The sequence below is a fragment of the Scyliorhinus canicula genome, chromosome 3, assembly GCF_902713615.1.
Source record: "Scyliorhinus canicula chromosome 3, sScyCan1.1, whole genome shotgun sequence".
NCBI lineage: Eukaryota > Metazoa > Chordata > Chondrichthyes > Carcharhiniformes > Scyliorhinidae > Scyliorhinus > Scyliorhinus canicula.
Window position 1 is genome coordinate 167,953,607 of NC_052148.1, and position 19,478 is coordinate 167,973,084.

The 19,478-nt window shown below is 47.7% G+C and overlaps 1 protein-coding gene across 6 annotated transcripts in view; it reads right to left on the reverse strand.

The window, feature by feature from the left end:
* Positions 1–19,478, reverse strand: part of LOC119963102 (septin-11) — a 124,835-nt gene that overhangs the window by 36,609 nt on the left and 68,748 nt on the right. For all 6 annotated transcript variants that reach the window (XR_005460034.1, XR_005460033.1, XR_005460032.1 and 3 more), the window contains exons 3-4: positions 16,239–16,434; positions 15,254–15,440 (exon numbers count right to left, since the gene is read on the reverse strand). Coding sequence is in view for 3 of the 6 variants with exons in the window: in XM_038791693.1 (XP_038647621.1) it covers positions 15,254–15,440; positions 16,239–16,434 (383 nt within the window). In the remaining 3 variants the exon portion in view is untranslated. The remainder of the gene's footprint in view (positions 1–15,253; positions 15,441–16,238; positions 16,435–19,478) is intronic.

The window sequence follows — 19,478 nt, forward strand, 5'->3', positions numbered from 1 at the left end:
CTACTCAGTCCGCGCATGCGCCAGAGCGTCAGCGGCTGCTGATGTCATCCCCACGCATGCGCAGGGGAGAGGGTCACTTCCGCGTCGGCCATTGCGGAAGGAAAAGAGTGCCCCCACGGCACAGGCCCGCCCGCGGATCGGTGGGCCCCGATCGCGGGCCAGGCCACCGTGGGGGCACCCCCGGGGCCAGATCGCCCGCGCCACCCCCCCCCCCCCCCAGTCCCACCGCTAAGGGAGGTGGTTTGATTCACACCGGCGGGAAAGGCATTACAGCAGCGGACTTCGGCCCATCGCGGGCCGGAGAATCGCCCAGGGGGGTGGGGGGCGCGACAGGCGCGGCGCGATTCCCGCCCCCGCCGAATATCCGGTGCCGGAGAATTCGCCGGTGGCGGGATTCACGCCGCCCCCCGGCGATTCTCCGACCCGGCGAGGGTGGTCGGAGAATCAAGCCCAGGATCTAGAACAGGGGTTTTCAAAATGGGACCCCCACTTTGGGCAGGTGTCAGAAGGGTCGCGGAGGCAGGATCGAATTGCTGCTCGTTTCGCCCATCAGCTGCCAACAGAGGTTCCCAATGGCAGCATTCAGAAGCCTGCAGGGAAAATCCTACTTATAATGTCAATTCAGTCTCTCCTTAAACAATTACAATGAGAACAGATTTGACAGTTAGGAATTCTAGCTTATTGCACCATATTCATGTTCATCAATTTTGCTCCTTTAATTATTTTAAAGAAGTAATTTCAGTGCACTGTAACAGGAGCTGATGGACATATATTTATCAGGAAGATCACGCGAGAGTGAATGCAACTCAGGGGAAGTGACCATGTGTCAACCACTGTAGGTAAGAGGAGAGCAGGGCTTCATATCTTAAAATCCTTCCCCAATTTGTGGTCTGCATTTCTTTCTGGAAATGTGATAAAGCCGGCCGCTGATGAGAAAAGGGTGTTTAAGGTGGCATTTGATTAACCTACCAACTTGTTAAAGGCACGGGAGGCAACTTCTGCATTGAAGGACGGGATTGGCAAGATCATAACTATCACAGTTAATCAATTTATTTGCCTATTGATTAAGGGAGCAAGTCACCAACTCTCATTAAATGATCGCTCGGAGGCAAACTTATGTGGTCCTATCTGAAATTCTGTTCTAATTGCCGAATACAGTTGAGCATTGCAACTGTTTAGAAAGATCTGCAAATGGGATTCAGACTGTTTTGCGATTCTGCATATACTGGTTTTTAAATCTCTCCACCCATTGCCCACAAAAACCGTCATTCCCTTCTCTCTCTATTTTAATTAAATGCCTGCCCAGTTGTATTGATTTCATGTGTCTGTGAGCGCAGATGTATTCAATCACACAACCCAGCCAGCTAACATAACTCTCAGCGGGTTCAACCCTTTGAATATGGAAGGCACCATGGCCGGGATTCTCTGAGCATCAGCGGCGAAATCGCACGCGGCAAGGGGGCGGAAAATGGGATCTCAGACCCGCGATCGGCTCCGACGCCAGGACGCGATTCTCCGCCGACCAGAGAATTGGATCCAGTCACGCGCGTGCGGCCAACGAGGCACTGGTCGGGAGCCGTTGAAAGAGGAGCTGTGTGGTGCACGCCGGGGCCCTGCTATCCCTCTTGAAGTTGGAGAATCACTCTGGACTTTTGAAAAAACTCTGGAGTTATTCGCGTCCGTTTTCCAGCGGGCGTGGGGGACACAGCCCCATTTTCTGAGAATCCCGGCCCATGTCACTGAGAAAGGGGAGACAGGATGATATGCCTTTACTTTCTCTTATCCTTCATTTTAGCTTTGAGCAGCGTTTCGAAGTTCAGTGATGAAAAAGAAATGGCTAAACTTTTCAGATCGATGGCCTTCCATCACAGCTATCAAGTGCTGCCTGATCTGCTCACTATTCTCACTATTGTCCGTTTTAAATTTAGGTAGTTCATATTCTGGGGCCAGTTAGCTCAACCATCCTATCCTCACTCACTGTTGACATAAGTTCAACGCACCAGGGGCTACCAGATCGTGATTAAGAACAGGAAAACTAGATGATTTTCTTTCTCTCCCTTTCTGAGGCAAGGGAGCTTTAGTGTCCCAACCATTGCTTAGACTCAGGGAACATAGAACATACAGTGCAAAAGGAGACCAGCCTGCACCGACCCACTTATGCCCTCACTTCCACCATATCCCCGGAACCCAATAACCTCTCCCAACCCTTTTGGTCACGAAGGGCAATTTAGCCTGGCCAATCCACTTAACCTGCACATCTTTGGACTGTGGGAGGAAACCGGAGCACCCGGAGGAAACCCACACAGACAGGGGGAGAACATGCAGACTCCACTCAGACAGTGACCCAGTGGGGAATCGAACCTGGGACCCTAGCACTGTGAAGCCATAGTGCTATCCACTTGTGCTGCCGTGACTGGGGAAGCGAATGGGACGTGGATTTCAAAGCTCGGCCGGTGTGGGTCCCGGGAATTTTTTTTTGAAAAACACTGATCTAGAACACAAGGTTTCATAAAACTTGCTAAATTACCGCAAGGTGGCATGGAGGCTATTCGGCCCATCGAGTCTGCACTAACTCTCTGAAACGCATTCATTTTAATCCAAGATTCTGATCCAGCAACAGTGAAGGAGTGGCAATATATTTCCCAGTGAGGATGATGAGTAATTTTGAGGGGAACCTTCAGGTTGTGGTGTTCTCATGTATCTGCTGCCCTTGTCCTTCGAGATGGTAGTGGTCATGGGTTTGAAAGGCAATGCCCAAGGAGCTTTGTTTTGTTCCTGCAGTGCATCATGTAATTGGTACACACTGCTGCTACTGTGCATCGCCGGTGGAGAGACTGAAAGTTTGTGGAAGGGGTGCCAATCAGCAGGCTGCTTTGTCTTGGATGGCTTTTTGTTTTGTTGCAGCTGCACTCATCCAGGTAAGTGGAGAGTATTCCACTACATCTTGACCTGTGCCTTGTAGATGGTGGACAGGCTTTGGGGGGGTCAGGAGGGGAGTTACTCGCCATAGGATTCCTCTCCATAGGATTCCTAGCCTTTGACCCGCCCTGGTAGCCATACTATTTATACGACTCGTCCAGTTCATTTTCTAGTCAATGGTAATCAGGCTGTTGATTCAGGGAAGACAATGCCATTGAACGTCATGGGGCAATGGTTTGATTCTCTCCTATTGGAGATGGTCATTACCTGACACTTGTGTGGAGTGAATGTTACTTGCCAATTGTCAGCCCTCTTTGTCCAGGTCTTGCTGCATTTACATACTGGACTGCTTCATTGTATGAGAAGTTGTGAGTGGTGCTAAACATTGTGCAATCATCAGTGTGTGAACACCCCCACATCAGAACTCATGTTGGAAGGAAGATCATTGATGAAGTAGCTGCAGATGGTTGGGCCTCAGACACTACCCTTAGTTGTGCAAGAAATAACCAACTCCCAAGCACAGGCTTTGCTGGTCTATCAGAGTGGAAGGAGTGACATTGGAAAGGGAATTGACCAAGTAAAAAAACTCAAACTCCTTCTTAAAATATGTAGTAAAGGAATTGTCCCCAAGCAAGGGGGTGTCAAACCTCCATGACCTAGACCAGGGAGGGCCAGCCCTCAAGCAAAAATTCCAGGAAAATGGGAGCAAGGCAAGAGATTACAATGCTTCCCACAGAGCAAGAGGACATACAATGTAGGATGGTCCTAGGCACAAAGAATTGACAAGGGGTTGAGACAAAAGTAAAATCCCTATCTCTAAGGAAAAGTCCTCCACACATCCAGGCATCCCACTTCCTCCCACACAGAGGCCAGCGCTCTAGCCTGCGGAGTGGGGTTATTTCTAGTAACTGGGAGCATGTCCATCAAGCGGTCCAGAACAATTAAAGTCTCCGCCTGCAAATGAATTAGCAACGGCAAACTCCGCAAAGTCAGAAAAGCCCCCAAATGATAAACTCCAGGGAGTAAATCTTTGGACCATAAACTTTCATTATTGAGATACCTTCTCCCTGTACTAACTCCTTAACAATGACATACCAAATATTAACTCTCGAATTAGGCAAGCATGTGCCGGGCAAACAGGAGAGAAGATGGATTATGAATTGAGTGGCACCAAAGCCCGTGGAAAATCTGCTGCTATTCCCACGTCTGCATCAGATGATTCAAAAGCTAACTTTTTGATATTCTGCCACTCACCGAAGATCGTGTGCAGCTTACCACGCAAAAGATTCTCATCTCCACCGCATCAAAACAAATAAAAGCTTCTTGTGGAGGAAGATGAAAGGGAAAAAGCTCGACAAGTTGCTCATAAATAGTACGTCAAACAAAAGGAGAGGACCAGCTGATTGCAGGTATAAACTAAAAGGTTACGCGGTGGCTTTTCAAGACAGGAGAGATACTAATCAGGAGCATTAGGAAGAACATTCCAGCAACAGGGATCATGACAGGTATGAACTAGAAGCATTACTGCAAGGAATATTTGTAATTTCTTTAAAATTCCTCAGGATTCTGGTATCGGAGAAGGACTTTAAGAGTTTGCATCAATTTTAAAACAATCAAGTGTAATTTGTTTGCACGGAAGAAATATTGGTTCATGTCACCTGACAACCTTTGACCTGGGAGCAAGACCAAACAGAAGGAAGATAAATAAATAGTCACTTGGTAGTATTGCTGAAAAAAAGAGATACTGTCAAAGCTTTTCAGCCTATACTCATCAGACAGATCCAAAAATGCCAAATTTCAAAAGGAATAACAACTTATAGTTGGTTAGCAAATCGACCAAAATGTTGCCATGGCGGATGCATCATGGTGCTACTGTCCCCATGCTTTTGTTCAATCAAAACAAAAAGGTGCTAGTTGAGAAATCTGATAATGGGTTTTCTACTTATGACTACTGCAAGCCTACCTTCACTAGTCAATATATATATATATATTCCTATGGCTGCCACGTGGTACAAAATTGTCCTTATTGGCAACCTCAGTAGGGTTTGAGCCATTAGTTCACCAGAAAAACGTGATGTCAAATAGGGCGCATCAAAGCTATCCTTTGGGATGGTGAATACACCAATCATATCACTACTTGCTGTGTATCGCGCATACACACGGATGGGCCAAAGGTTGAAAAGTGCCCAGTCTATCTCAAATTATCCTGGAAGGGTAAGGTGTCTCAGAAATTGGAACTATAGTAAATAGTTTCACATTGCTATTACGTAGTAGCATAACAAGTGGTGTTTTCCATTAACAGAATGCAGCTGCTATCAAGCCAAAAAGACCGTCAGCCTACCTCACAAATAAGTAATGTGGTTTATGAATTTTAGTGCCAAAGTGATACCAGGTACATAGATACGTCCCAATCACTGGCAAATCATCTCAAACAACAAGTCTCTTCTGCTGTTCATTTTTTAAAAAATATAAATTTAGGGTGCCCAATTCATTTTTTCCAATTAAGGGGCAATTTAGCATGGCCAATCCGCCTACCCTGCACATCTATGGGTTGTGGGGGCGAAACCCACGCAGACACGGGGAGAATGTGCAAACTCCACACGGACAGTGACCCAGAATCGAACCTGGGACCTTGGCGCCGTGAGGCAGCAGGGCTAATCCACTGTGCCACCGCGCTGCCCTTCTTCTGCTGTTCATAATAGTCAGAGTACTGATCGTACTCAACCAAACTGTGCTTCCAAAACTCAGAACATAATGTCTAATGTTAGATGTAATTCACAAATTGGGCAGCACTTGTTGAACAAACCCCGAGTGTGTTAAAGATTACACTAACATCCATTTTTCAGATTATGTAGTAATCCACGGGAGGCAGGAGTTCCGTCACCACACCAATATTTATTTACAATAACGATATTACAGGAGCAGTTACAAACAGTGCTGCTAGCAGTCCAGTCAACTTAAGACTGGCTCACAAAGCCTACACAGGTGATTATATGGGCCCCCTCAATGAGCTATCATTGAGGGAGTTCATACTCCAATTGGCCAACCAATAAAGCCAATTGGAGTTCATTACACCCCTCCCCCCCAAGGTCCGAGGAATTCCTGCCAGCTGGCATTCCTCTGAGCTTCTTCCTGCTCCTCATGTCTGGGTCTGTCACCTCTGTGACGTCCGCCGGGTCATTCTCCGAAGTGGGCGGGGTGTACCTTATAGGTGCCCGTCTTTTCCTTGACGACTTCCTTGGAAGTTGTTCTTCCTCCTCCTCGGGGAGAGGTGTCGCGGCGGCCTCGTCGAGTGTGTCCATCTCCGACTCTGATGACTGGATGACGGGGTCTGGAGAAATTGCTCGGGGCTGGGGTGTGGGTATCCTTTCCGTCTGGGCTATCCCAGCTTGAGGCGGTCCTGCTTCGCCTGCCTCCAGGTGTGGTTCCGCTGCCCTTATTTGGTCTAGGTGTTTCTTCAGCACCTTACCGCCTATTGAAACCTCATAGGATATGGGCCCTGTTTGGGACTCTACCGTGCCTTTGACCCACGTTGGTCCATTCCCATAATACTTGACCCAAACCGGTGCCCCCACCTGGAAATGTCTCTGCTGCCGACTATTATCATGCCCCCTGCGTTGGGCCTCCTGATGTTTCTCCACTTTCCCCGTTAAATTTGGGAAAAGGAGACTCAGCCTCGTTCGCAGCCGCCTTCCCATTAAGAGTTCAGCTGGCGGTATGCCCGTTGTGGAATGCGGTGTGGTCCTGTAATCAAACAGCCAGCGGGCGAGCTGTGTGTCTATTGACGCTGCCGGCTGCTTCTTGAGTCCCGCTTTAAGTGCCTGGACCGCTCTCTCTGCCAGGCCGTTGGTCGCTGGATGGTAAGGGGCCATTTTGATGTGACGGACTCCGTTTTCCTTAAAAAATTTCCCAAATTCCCCATTTGTGAATGCCGTTCCGTTGTCCGACACCAATACCTCCGGAAGTCCATGTGTTGCAAACGAGGCCCTGAGCTTTTCAATTGTCGATGCTGTGCTTGCCGTGTTTACCCGGTGGACGTCCAATCATTTGGAGTGGGCGTCCACTATCACCAAAAACATTGAACCCATGAAAGGGCCGGCGTGGTCAATATGCAGGTGGGTTCACGGTCTGCCTGACCATTCCCATGGGTGCAATGGCGCCGCTGGTGGCACTCTTTGCCCCTGTTGGCACTCCTGGCACCGACGTACCAAGGCTGCAATGTCTGTGTCCAAACCTGGCCACCAAACGTAGCTTCAAGCTAGCATCTTCATTTTAGACACCCCTGGGTGTCCGTGATGTAACTCAGTTAAGATTGCCTGACGGCCCTGAGCTGGGACGATTACCCGGGCTCCCCATAATAGGATACCGTCTTCTACGGTTATTTGGTCCCTTCTGCTCCAGTATGGGTGCATCTGGGGCTCCACTGGTCTTTCCAGTTCCCCTGTTGGCAGTAAATGCTTCATCTTGGCTAAAACCGGGTCTTTTTGCATCCACAACCGAATATGTTGTGCGTCTACTGGTAGGGTGTCCAAATAATTTAGAGTCATTACTGTCTCCTCTACTTTTGGTATTTGCGGCGGAGTGTCCGGGAGGGGAAGTCTGCTCAAAGCATCTGCACGTGCTACTCGCGTTCCCGGTCTGTGCTCCAGAACGTATCTATATGTCGCCAGTAGCAACGCCCAGCGTTGGATTCTAGCTGATGCAATCGGGGGTATTGACTTGGCTTCTTTTAATAACCCTAATAATGGCTTATGGTCCGTCACTATGGTGAATTTCCGCCCATACAGATACTGGTGAAGTTTTTTTACTGCGAATATCACCGCCAGTCCTTCCTTCTCGATTTGGGCGTACTTCCTCTCAGCCATCGCCAAGGTCCTCGCAGCATAGGCTATTGGCCGTTCTTCCCCATTCCTTCCTCTATGGGCTAAAACGGCTCCTACCCCGTATGGGGATGCATCACAAGTGACCACCAACTCCTTCCTTGGGTCATAATGCTCTAGGACATTTTCGGATGACAGCTGTTCCTTAATGTCCCTAAATGCTCGGTTTTGGCGGGTGGACCATTTCCATTCTTGCCCCATTTTTAGTAGCTGGTGGAGGGGTTCCAGGATGGACGCCCTATTTTCAATAAATTTTCCATAATAGGTTACCAACCCTAGAAATGATCGTAACTCCTGGACCGTGGTGGGAGCTGGGGCTTCTTTTATTGCCCTTACTCTGTCTTCTAATGGTTGTAAGCCTGACTCGTCTACTTTATATCCCAGGTACGTCACTTGTGGGGCCAGAAAAACACATTTTTCCCTTTTTAGCCGTACGCCTGCCTTTGCAAAATGCCTGAGCACTTCCTCCAGGTTCCTTAAGTGTTCCCTGTTTGTCCTACCCGTGATTAAGACATCGTCCAAATAAATCGCCACCTGCGGTAGTCCCTGCAGAATATTTTCCATCGTACGCTGGAATATAGCGCAGGCTGATGACGCTCCAAAAGGTAGCCTAGTATAACGAAAAAGGCCCTTCAGGGTGTTGCATCGTAGCGAACTTCTGGGAGCCCTTGTCCAGTTTTAACTGCAGGTAGGCGTGGCTCATGTCTAGTTTCGTGAACAAAAGCCTACCTGCCAATTTGGCATATAGGTCGTCTATTTTCGGGATTGGGTATTTGTCCAGCAGTGCGTATTTGTTTACTGTCTGTTTGAAATCTCCACAGAGACGTATCGAGCCGTCTGGCTTCCAAATTGGTACCACCGGCGCTGCCCATTCCGAGAATTGTACTGGTCTGATAATGCCGTCGTGCCGTAACCTTTCTATTTCGTCATCTACTTTCTTTCTTAATGCAAAAGGTACCGGCCTGGCCTTACAAAATTTCAGAAGGGCTTCTGGGTCTACGTGCAAAGTTGCTTTGGCGCCTATGATTTCCCCCAAACCTTCTTGGAAGACCTCCGGGTATTTTTGGAGTACTACACTCAACTGCCCGCTTCCACTCTGGAAAATTTTCATCCCATATAATTTTAGGTCTTTCAGCCAGTTCCGTCCAATTAAGCTCGGTCCGGAGCCCTCTACTATCGTCAACGGTAATCTGAGCAATTGTTTCTCATATTCCACAGGTACATGAGTCGTGCCTAGAACTTCCAGGGGTTCACCCGTGTAGGTTTTAAGTTTTGTTGATGTTTTTGTTAGGGTTAGTGGCTGGAGTCCATCTTTGATTTTTCTAAATGCTGCCACTCCCATTACTGATATGGCTGCACCCGTGTCTATTTCCATTATTGTCGGCCGCCCGTTCACCCGTGGGGTAATCCTAATGGGTTCTGCTTTCTTCGTTGTAATATTATATAATTGTTCCCCTTCGGAGGAGGATGGGGCGTCTAGGTTGTGTACTTCCCTGCGTCCCCACCTGCTATTCCTCTTTTGCCACCTCCTTCTAGGGTTTCGGTCGTTGTTACCCCACTCTGTCTGGTGCCAGAAACGGTCCTTCTCTGTTGGGGGAGCCTCAGCTGGTACTTCCCTCTGTCTCCAGTTAGTCCTGGCAGACTTGGGGGCAGTTCTGGGGTTTTCCTTTTTCCCTCTATTCCTCAGGTTTTTCCTGAGAGCGGCTATCTGGTAGCAGGACCCGTTGTGGTAGTCCCTCTCACAGGTATCTACCTCCATTGGCGTGCCCTGTAGTTCCTGCGCCGCACTTGCTGCCTTTTCTAGGGACAGTGTGAGCTGTAACGCCTGCCTGCAGTCTAGCTCCATTTCCGCCAACAGGCGTTTCTGTATTGTGAGGTCATTTATACCACACACTAACCGGTCCCTAAGCATTTCATTTAGCGTCGGGCCGAACTCACATTTTTCCGCCAGCCTTCTCAGGCGGGTCAAGAAATTTGTGACTGACTCCCTGTCTTCCCGCTTCGCTGTGTAGAATCGGCACCTACGCAAAATGAGGGGTGGTTTTGGGTCGTAGTGCTCTTTCACCAATTCCGTTACTTCTTGGAACGTTTTCGTGTCCGGCGCATCGGGATAAGTCAGACTACGTATAATGGTGAAAGCGGAGGGTCCGCACGCCGACAGCAGGATAAGCCGTCTCCTTTCATCCGTCAGTATGTAATTTGCCCGGAAGAAGTAACACATTCTCTCCACATACTGGGACCAGTCCTCAATAGCCGGGTCGAATGCCTCTAACCTCCCAAAAAATGGCATTTTTAAAATGGCAAGGCTTACCCTCCGAGTGCGGCAGCTGGTCTCCGCAAAATTCGTAGTTTACCTCGTCGCCACTGTAGTAATCCACGGGAGGCAGGAGTTCCGTCACCACACCAATATTTATTTACAATAACGATATTACAGGAGCAGCTACAAACCAATTGGAGTTCACTACAGATTATCAATTGGGCTCTGTAGTTGACATGGTTGCTAGACTATGAATATGTATGCCGAGACATCATGCCTTTTTTGAACAAACAAAGGTATGGGGGACGATAACTCCCTGTACCCACCGCTGGAGGCTGAAGATGATGAGCTAACTGATGCAGGAGCTTAGAGCAACTGTGTGAGTGGGCTAAAAAGGTTTAAGACCTTGAAGGCTATGTGAATAGCTGAGAAGTTAAAGAGCTGGACATTTTCCCAGAAGTTGTCAAACCGTGAACCAGGGTATTAATGATTGTTTCGTTGAAAAATAAATTCTGAAATTCTGCAGCTAATAAACTCAGCATTTGCTTCACCCAGTAATAAACTGGTTGAACTTGTCTTTTTCAAACGGAAGAGGGAGTGGTAATAGAAACGTTTGAAAAAAAAGCTGAGATTGGAGGCGTGAGGCTTGTAAAGTTCGACCGAACTCCCAACCAGCTGGCCCAAGGGTACAGATCTGTAGCACCCTTTCTCTTAAACTGTTCATGTTTGACAGTCTTCAAAGAGTCACAAACTTCTTACCAATGACATAGAAGCTGCTACAGCTTCAGTCAGGATGACAAAATCTCTGAATACAGATAATTTGAAATTGTGGAATAAAACATTTGTTTCCAACAGACAAACAGTGAAAACTGTTCTGCTAAATTTTGTTGCTATCGGAGTTGGAAACAAATAGTTGCCGCAAGGATTTCTACGATGGGTCACTGAACCATATCCACACTGATATCAGAGAAGAAATGTAATTTACAGATTTATATGGAGCTTTAATGCAGTAAATGAACCCAACATGGTCATTATCAAACAAACTTGGACAATGAGACACAGCAGATGATAATAAAACAAATGACTAAAAGCTTGGTCAAAAAGGGAGGATTTAAAAGAGAGAGAGAGAAGACCCTAAGGGGCTGGTTTAGCTCAGTGGGCTAGACAGCTGGTTTGCGATACAAAACAAGGCCAGCAGCGCGGGTTCAATTCCCGTAACAGCTGAGAATTCTGAATTCTCCCTCTGTGCACCCAAACAGGCGCTGGAATGTGGCGACTTGGGGCTTTTCGCAGTAACATTATACTTGTGACAATAAAAGGTTATTATTGTTAGATATAGGAGCAGAATTAGGCCACTCAGCCCATCGGGTCTGCTCCGCCATTCAATCACTGCTGATATTTTTCTCATCCCCATTCCCCTGCCTTCTCTCCATAACCCCTGATCCCCTTATTAATCATGAACCTATCTATCTCGGTCTTAAAGACACTCAGTGTTTTGGCCTCCACAGCTGACCACCCTCTGGCTAAAGAAATTCCTCCTCATTTCTCTGTTAAAGGATCGTCCTTTTAGTCTGAGATGGTGTCCTCTGGTTCTAGTTTTTCCTACAAGTGGAAACATCCTCTCCACGTCCGCTCTATCCAGGCCTCACAGTATCCTGTAAGTTTCCATAAGATCCCCCCTCACCCTTCTAAACTCCAATGAGTACTGACCCAGAGTTCTCTTACGACAAGCTGTTCATTCCAGGGATCATTCTTGTGAACCTCCTCTGGACCCTTTCCAAGGCCAGCACATCCTTCCTTAGATATGGGGCCCAAAACTGCTAACAATACTCCAAAATGGGTCTGACCAGAGCCTTATACAGCGTCAGAAGTACATCCCTGCTCTTATATTCTAGCCCTCTCAACATGAATGCTAACATTGCATTTGCCTTCTTAACTGCCGACTGAACCTTCACGTTAACCTGAAGTGAATCGTGAACAAGGACTCCCAAGTCCCTTTGTGCTTCTGATTTCCTAAGTATTTCCCCACTTAGAAAATAGTCTATCTCTAAATTCCTCCTTCCAGCACCCCTTTTCTCACACGGTATAAATTGCTTTTCCCTTTGAAATTTGGCATTCTTGCATTTGTCCTGATGAATCTTAGACACTCCCTCCACAGCCTTCTGCAGCAATGAGTTCCACAGATTTATCACCCTCTGGCTGAAGAAATTCCTCATCTCTGTTTTAAAGGATCGTCCCTGCAGTTTGAGGCTATGCCTTTGGGTTCTAGTTTCTCTACTGGGAGGAACATCCTCTCCACGTCCACTCTATCTAGGTCTCTCAGTACTCTCGGGTTTCACTTAGATCCACCCCTCATCCTCCTGAACACCATCGGGTAAAGACCCAGAGTCCTCAACTGCTCCTCATATGACAAGTCCTTCATTCCAGGGATCATTCTTGTGAACCTCCTCTGGACCGTCTCCAAGGCCAGCACGTCCTTCCTTAGATGCAGGGCCCAAAACTGATCACAATATTATACAGCCTCAGCAGTACATCCCTGCTCTTGTGTTGTATCCCTCTCGGTATGAATGCTTACATTGCTTTTGCCTTCCTAACTGCCAACTGAACAACTGGAGCAAATGGACTATAAGCATCCTCGGAAGTGGGACACAATTGGTTGCTGGAAATCGTGTAAACATTTGAAACAAAAGTTGGAATGGATTTCCCCATGGGAACAATGTTGATAATGGGGCATTGGTTCAGTCAGCAGAGCAAGACAGCACTTTTATCAGCAAATTGCGACTGCATTTCGCGTGGGTTTTAGACATTCGTTCTGATGCCTCCAGACCTCTGCCGAGGGGGGTCCCAACAACCATTCTCCATAGAATACGGACAGTGCAGGAGGCCATTTGGCCCATCGAGTCTGCACCGATCCTCTGAAAGAGCACCCTACCTAGGCTCACTCCCCCGCCCTATCCCTGTAACCCCAGCTAACCTGCACATCTTTGGACACTAATGGGCAACTTTAGCAAGACCAATCCACCTAACCTACACATCTCTTTAGCTGAGCAAAAGGCTTCAGACCGCTGCTGCAAAATAACTCATTGTAATCAATGGGAGATTAACCAGCAGGGCAAAGCAAGAGGGAATGGGCAATGCTTCACAAGTGGAATTTAACAAAGCTGGTGGAGAAAGCCTGGGAGGATCGCAGGAGGTGGGATATGTTTCAATTGGCTTTGGCGGGGAGGGTCCAAGTGGTAAAGATGTACATTCTGCCGAGGTTCCTGTTCGTCTTTGCTCCGAAGGCCGTTTTTCCAAAAACTGGACACAATTAATTTGGACTTTGTATGGGTGGGGAAGGTGCCACGGGTCAGGAGGACCCTACAGAGGCAGAGCAGCAGGAAGGGTTATTGTTGCCGTACCTGCTTCATTACAATTGGGTGGCGAATGTGGAAAGGGTGGTGCGATGGTCAGCAGTAGAGGGGGTAGAATGATTAAGGATGGTGGAGGAATCCTTTAAGGGGTCCAGCTTAAGGGCTATGGCGACGGCAGTGTTGCCAATGGTGCTGAGCAGGTACTCAGGGAGCCCGGTGGTGCAGTCCACGTTGAAGATCTGGAACCAGTTGAGGAGGCATTTTAGGTTGGAGGGGATGTCGGTGTTAACACTGTTGTGTGAGAATCATGGGTTTGAGCGTGGGGGGTGGATGTATAGGAGGTGGAGAGAAGTGGGGCTGGTCAAGATGAGGGATTTGTATCTGGAGGAAGGGTTCGCCAGTCTGGTGGAATTGAGTGAAAGGGTAGAGCACCCGAGAGGGAGTGAGTTTAGGTACCTGCAGGTAAGGGGCTTTGCACGGAAGGTTTGGATAAAGTTCCCTAGGTTGTTGAACTACACCCTGCTGGAGCGAGTGTTGCTTTCGGATGCGGAAGAGGAGGGTAAAATTGGATATATATACAGGTGACTGAGAGAGTAGGGAGGTGAGCGGGTGGTGAAGATTACGGAAAAATGGGAAGGGGAGCTGGGAGGGGAGATAAATTGGGGAGCATGGAGTGAGGCATGGCGAAGAGTAAAGGCAACCTCCTCGTGCGCAAGAACGAGCCTGCTACAGCTCAAGGTCGTACATAGGGTACATATGACTCGGGCAAGAATGAGTGGGTTCTTCCAGGGGGTGGCAGATGAGTGTGAGAGGTGTGGGCTGGGACCAGCAAATCACACAATCATGTTCTGAAGCTGCGAAAGGTTGGCGGGAGTGTTTGCGCCCCTAGGAAGGATAGTCGGGGGAGGAGGTGGAGCCGGACCCTTTGGTGGCGATATTTGGGATATCGGAAAAGCCTGAGCTGATGGAGGGGAGGAAGGCCACTGTTGTGGCCTTTGTCTCGCCAATTTTCTTGGAGTGGCGGTCAGCAACGCCACTGGGGGTAGCGGCTTGGCTGGGTGAACCGTGTGATTTCCTTTGGCTGGAAAAAATAAAATACAAATCATGGGGTTCAGTGGAGAGTTTCGAGGCACGGTGGGAATTTGTACAAACTGTATACCGTACTTTCCGGACTATAAGCCGCGACTTATTTCACACGTTTCGAACCTCGCGGCTTATACAACGACGCGGCTTATTTATGGATTTTTCCCGCTTTCTTTTCTTTACCGCTAATTTTTTATTTTTGTTACAAGCCGTATTTCGTTAAAGCCTGTGTAAAGCTCATTTGTTTCAATGTACCGGTAAGCACCTGCGGCTTATATACGTGTGCGGCTTATTTATGTTCAAAATAAAAAAAAATTTCAAAATCAGTGGGTGCGGCTTATAGTCAGGTGCGCTTTATAGTCCGGAAAGTACGGTAGTCATTTGTTGGGAAGCTTGTTTCCCGAATTGTTTATGTGTTGTAACCTTTTATATGCGTTTGGAATAAAATGCATTTTTTTAAAAAAGAGGTCAGTTCAACAGTGACTTTAAAAATGTAAACAATCCTCCATACTATCAAAGTATCAATCGCTTATTGTCACGAGTAGACGTCAATGAAGTTACTGTGAAAAGCCCCTAGTCACCACATTCCGGCGCCTGTTCGGGGAGGCTGTTACGGGAATCGAACCGTGCTGCTGGCCTGCTTGGTCTGCTTTCAAAGCCAGCGATTTAGCCCAGTGTGCTAAACAGCCCCTTGTTTCTTGTTTAGCATCTAGTTTAGAGATTTGACAACACATTGTTAAGAGGGAAAAATAGACAATTACCTTGCTGTCTAATTTTTTCATTGTCACAAGATCGAGGGATTTCAGTGAATGTCCTGTGGGTGCAATGAAGTACAGGCAGGTGTGAATTCTTGAGTCAGGATAATTGTAGAAGGCACGCCTGATTTTCAATTCTTCTTGGAGGTAGGATTCAAACTGTGCATCAATGTATTCAACAATCGGTTTGTAGCTGGAATGCAAACAATGGGCATGTTATTTAGAAGCATAGGAAAACATTCATGAAGTAAAATGTAGATATTACCTGGAAAATTGACAAAGTTAAACATATAAACTGGCTTGAGCCATGGCGAAGAAACGGTCTGCTGCATTCTTTTTTTTAAAAAAAGGTTGCCACCCAGCTTGACTGGAGCAACTGCAAGATGGAGAACAGCCAGCGAGAGGCTGGGGGAGAGGGGAAGGTCTGCCAACAAGGCTAGGTTTGGAGGGGGGGGGGGGGGGGGGGGGGGGGGAGATAGGGAGGACAGTGAGCAAGAGGAGGAGGAAGGCAAGTGAGAGAGGAGGAATAAGTGGGTGGCAAAGAATGGGATAGCGAGTGAACGGGATTAATAAGAGAGACGGGATGGTTAGTGAGAGAGGGATCACAAGGGAGCTAGCAGATAAAGAGAGGTGGGGGGAGATAGCAAGAGAGAGGGTAGAGATAATGAGAATCAGAGGCAGGGAATAGTGAGAGCACGCAAGATGGAGGGAGGAAAGCATTTGAGAGAGGATGGTTGGTGAATGAAAAAATCCAGATACAAAGTCCTGCTACTGGCTTCATTCCAGATTACTCTCCAGTGGCACCAGTGGAAAGTTGTGATAGGTAAACATCTGATACCACTGTACACCAGGAGACACAAAATAAATTCACACACAAATAATTACTGAGTAAGGTACTGGAAGGGTGTCCGCATCAATAGAACCATCAACAAACTACGGGAGCAGAGTTTTAATGCTGCATTTTCAATAAAAATAATACTTTAAAAATTACCTGTCTTCCTTGTTTATCTGGTCTCCAAATCCTATTGTATCTACAATGGTCAGCTTTAGTCGTACATTACTCTCTTGTAGTTCATAGCTGCTTGATTTTAACCGGACACCAGGTTCGGTGTGGGATGCTTGTATACTTTCAAATTTAGTGTTGAACAATGTGTCCATTAACGTTGATTTACCGATACCAGTTTCACCTAAAATATATTAAAACAAATGCTTTTTAAACATGCAAAAACTCAGTTAATTCTCCAAGTTATATTCTTTAGGGGCTGGTTTAGCACAGTGGGCTAAACAGCTGTCTTGTAATGCAGAACAATGCCAGCAGCGCGGGTTCAATTCCCGTACTGGCCTCCCCGAACAGGTGCCGGAATGTGGCGACTAGGGGCTTTTCACAGTAACTTCATTGAAGCCTACTTGTGACAATAAGCGATTATTATTATCTTGGACGAATCAGTAAAATAATAAAGGAGAAATATATTTAGGGATTTTAAAAAAATACACAAAAGCTCACAGTGACTCAACCAGTCTGCTTAGGTTCATCGTTGATATCTACTTAAAACAGAGGTGATGATGGCCATATTAACAGTTGAAATAGAAATACCTCAGATTAATGCTCACTTTAAGCATTGAATGTCTCAGTTCCAAACATTCTAGCCCTTGTACAAGATTTTGGAATCAAGCAGAAGGTAAATGAGAATACAAGAAATAGGTGCAGGAAACGTCATTCAGCTCTTTAAGCCAGTTTAGACGGTTAAAAATAGCCGATCGTACCCCAACTCTAACTCCCCGGAATATTCCCATATTCCTAATTTTGTGAGCATCCAAAAATCTATCAATCACAGTCATGAACATATCCAACAACTGAGCTTCCACAGCAATCTGGATAGAGAATTCCAAAGGTTCACAATCTGCTGAATGAAGAAATTTCTCCTCATTCCAGTCCTAAACCCACCCACCTTTTTCCAAGGCTGTCCCCACTAGTTCTAGACTCACCAGCCAGAGGGAAAGCCCCTCGAGAATGTCAATCTTTCAGTGAGATCACCTCTCATTTTTCTCAATTTCAGAGAATACAGGCCCCTTCTACTAAATCTTCCTCTCATTCCAGGCATCAGTCACGTGAACTTTTGTTGCATTCCCTCCAGGGTATCACAACATTAATGATTGTGGTTCTGGGACTCCCAGTATTAGATACAATACGGTACACTCTGTACTATGTGGGGTTCGCCTGACCTGGGGGTCGAAGGTCAGATAGCACACATTAAAGAAAGCTGTAACAAGGGTGCAGATGATGCAGTTGTGTAAAAATGTGTTATTAATAAAGTTAATTCACAGCACTGCTGCCGGACATCGTGCTTCATAAAAACAAGACATCAGGCTATTTTCTTCAGGGGAGCAGACCAAAACTATACACAGGTACGCCAGGTGTGGTCTCACCAAGGGTTGTGCAATTATAGGAAGACTTCTTTATTCTTGCACCTCATTCTTTTTCTAACAGAGACTAACATAACATTTGCTTTCCAAATTGTGTGTTGCGCCTGCATGTTTCTACGATTCATGTATAAGCAAACCTGGGACCCAATAAACACCAACATTCCTTATTCTCTTAGCATTGAAAACATATCTGCTTTTCTATTTTTCTTTCCAAGAAGCAAAACCTCGGGCGCGATTCTCCGCTCCCCACGCCGGGTGGGAGAATCGCGGGAGGGCCGGGCGACTCACAACACGCCCCCCTGCCCCCCGCGATCCTCCCACCCCCCGCTCGGATTAATCGGCGCTCGCCGTTTTTCACGGCGACCGCCGATTCTCCAGCTCGGATGGGCCGAGCGGCCTGACGTTCCCGACCGGTTCACGACGGCGGCAACCACACCTGGTCGCTGCCGTCGTGAACATGGGCGCCAAATGCTCGTTTGTGGGGGGCGGAGAGGGGAGTGAGCACCACCTCCGTGCTCGGGAGGGGACTGGCCCGTGATCGGTGCCCACCGAACGTCGGGCCGGAGTCTCCAAGCGACGCACTCTTTCCCCTCCACCACCCTGCAAGATCAAGCCACCGCGTCTTGCGGGGAAGCGGAGGGGAAGACGGCAACCGCGCATGCGCGGGTTTGAGCCGTTAGCCGTTGTGACGTCATGCCGCGCATGCGCGGATTGGAGCCGGCCAACCTGCGCATGCGTGGCTGACGTCAGTTAGGCGCCGCCTTCGCGTCATTCTCGACGCGCCGCCTTGACTCAAGGCCTGGCAGCCGAGATTTACAGAGCGCCGCTCCTAGCCTCCCGGGTGGGGGTGAATAAGGTGCAAGGAGCGACCTCCGTGGTCGTCGTGAAACTCGGCCGAGTTCACGACAGCCTTCCTGAATCCGTGCGGGAGGGGATAATTCCGCCCCTCATACTTTCCCACGTTATATTCAATTCCCCGTGCTCATGCCCATGCACTTAAACTTGTCTACATCCCTTTGCAGCCTCTCTGATTTTTCCTTGCGCCCTACTTTTCCATTTTGCATCAGTAAACCTGGATACATTACACTTGGTTCCCTGATCCTGTTCACTCCTGCTGTTGTTTTTTTTTATAAATTTAAAGTACCCAATTCATTTTTTTCCAATTAAGGGGCAATTTAGCAGGTCCAATCCACCTACTCTGCACATCCTTGGAGTTGTGGGGGTGAGACCCACGCAGACATGCGGAGAATATGCAAACTCCACACGGACAGTGACCCAGGCCCAGGATCGAACCCGGGTCTTCCTACTATTTTTGTCCATTAACCAATCCACAACCAATGCTAATATATAACCCCCAACCCAATGAGTTATAATTTATTTTGCAATAATCTTGTGTGATGCCACTGTGGTAGTCTAACTAGGGGTATTATGGTACCTGGGAGTGTGAGCTGCCATTGGTGCAGAGGGCTCGCTGCCCATTGGCCCAAGTATCGTGTTCTCTGTATTCCTATTGGCTAAGAGGAAGGTAGCTCCGCATACGAGGCGGGGTATAAGAACCAGTGTCACCCAGCTAGGCCAATTCTGTACGTTTGCTGCCGGGCACACTTCTTGCTGATTAAAGCCTTTCGTTTCGGACTTCACCTACATAGAACATAGAACAGTACAGCACAGAACAGGCCCTTCGGCCCTCGATGTTGTGCCGAGCAATGAGCACCCTACTCAAACCCACGTATCCACCCTATACCCGTAACCCAACAACCCCCCCCAACCTTACTTTTAAGGACACTATGGGCAATTTAGCATGGCC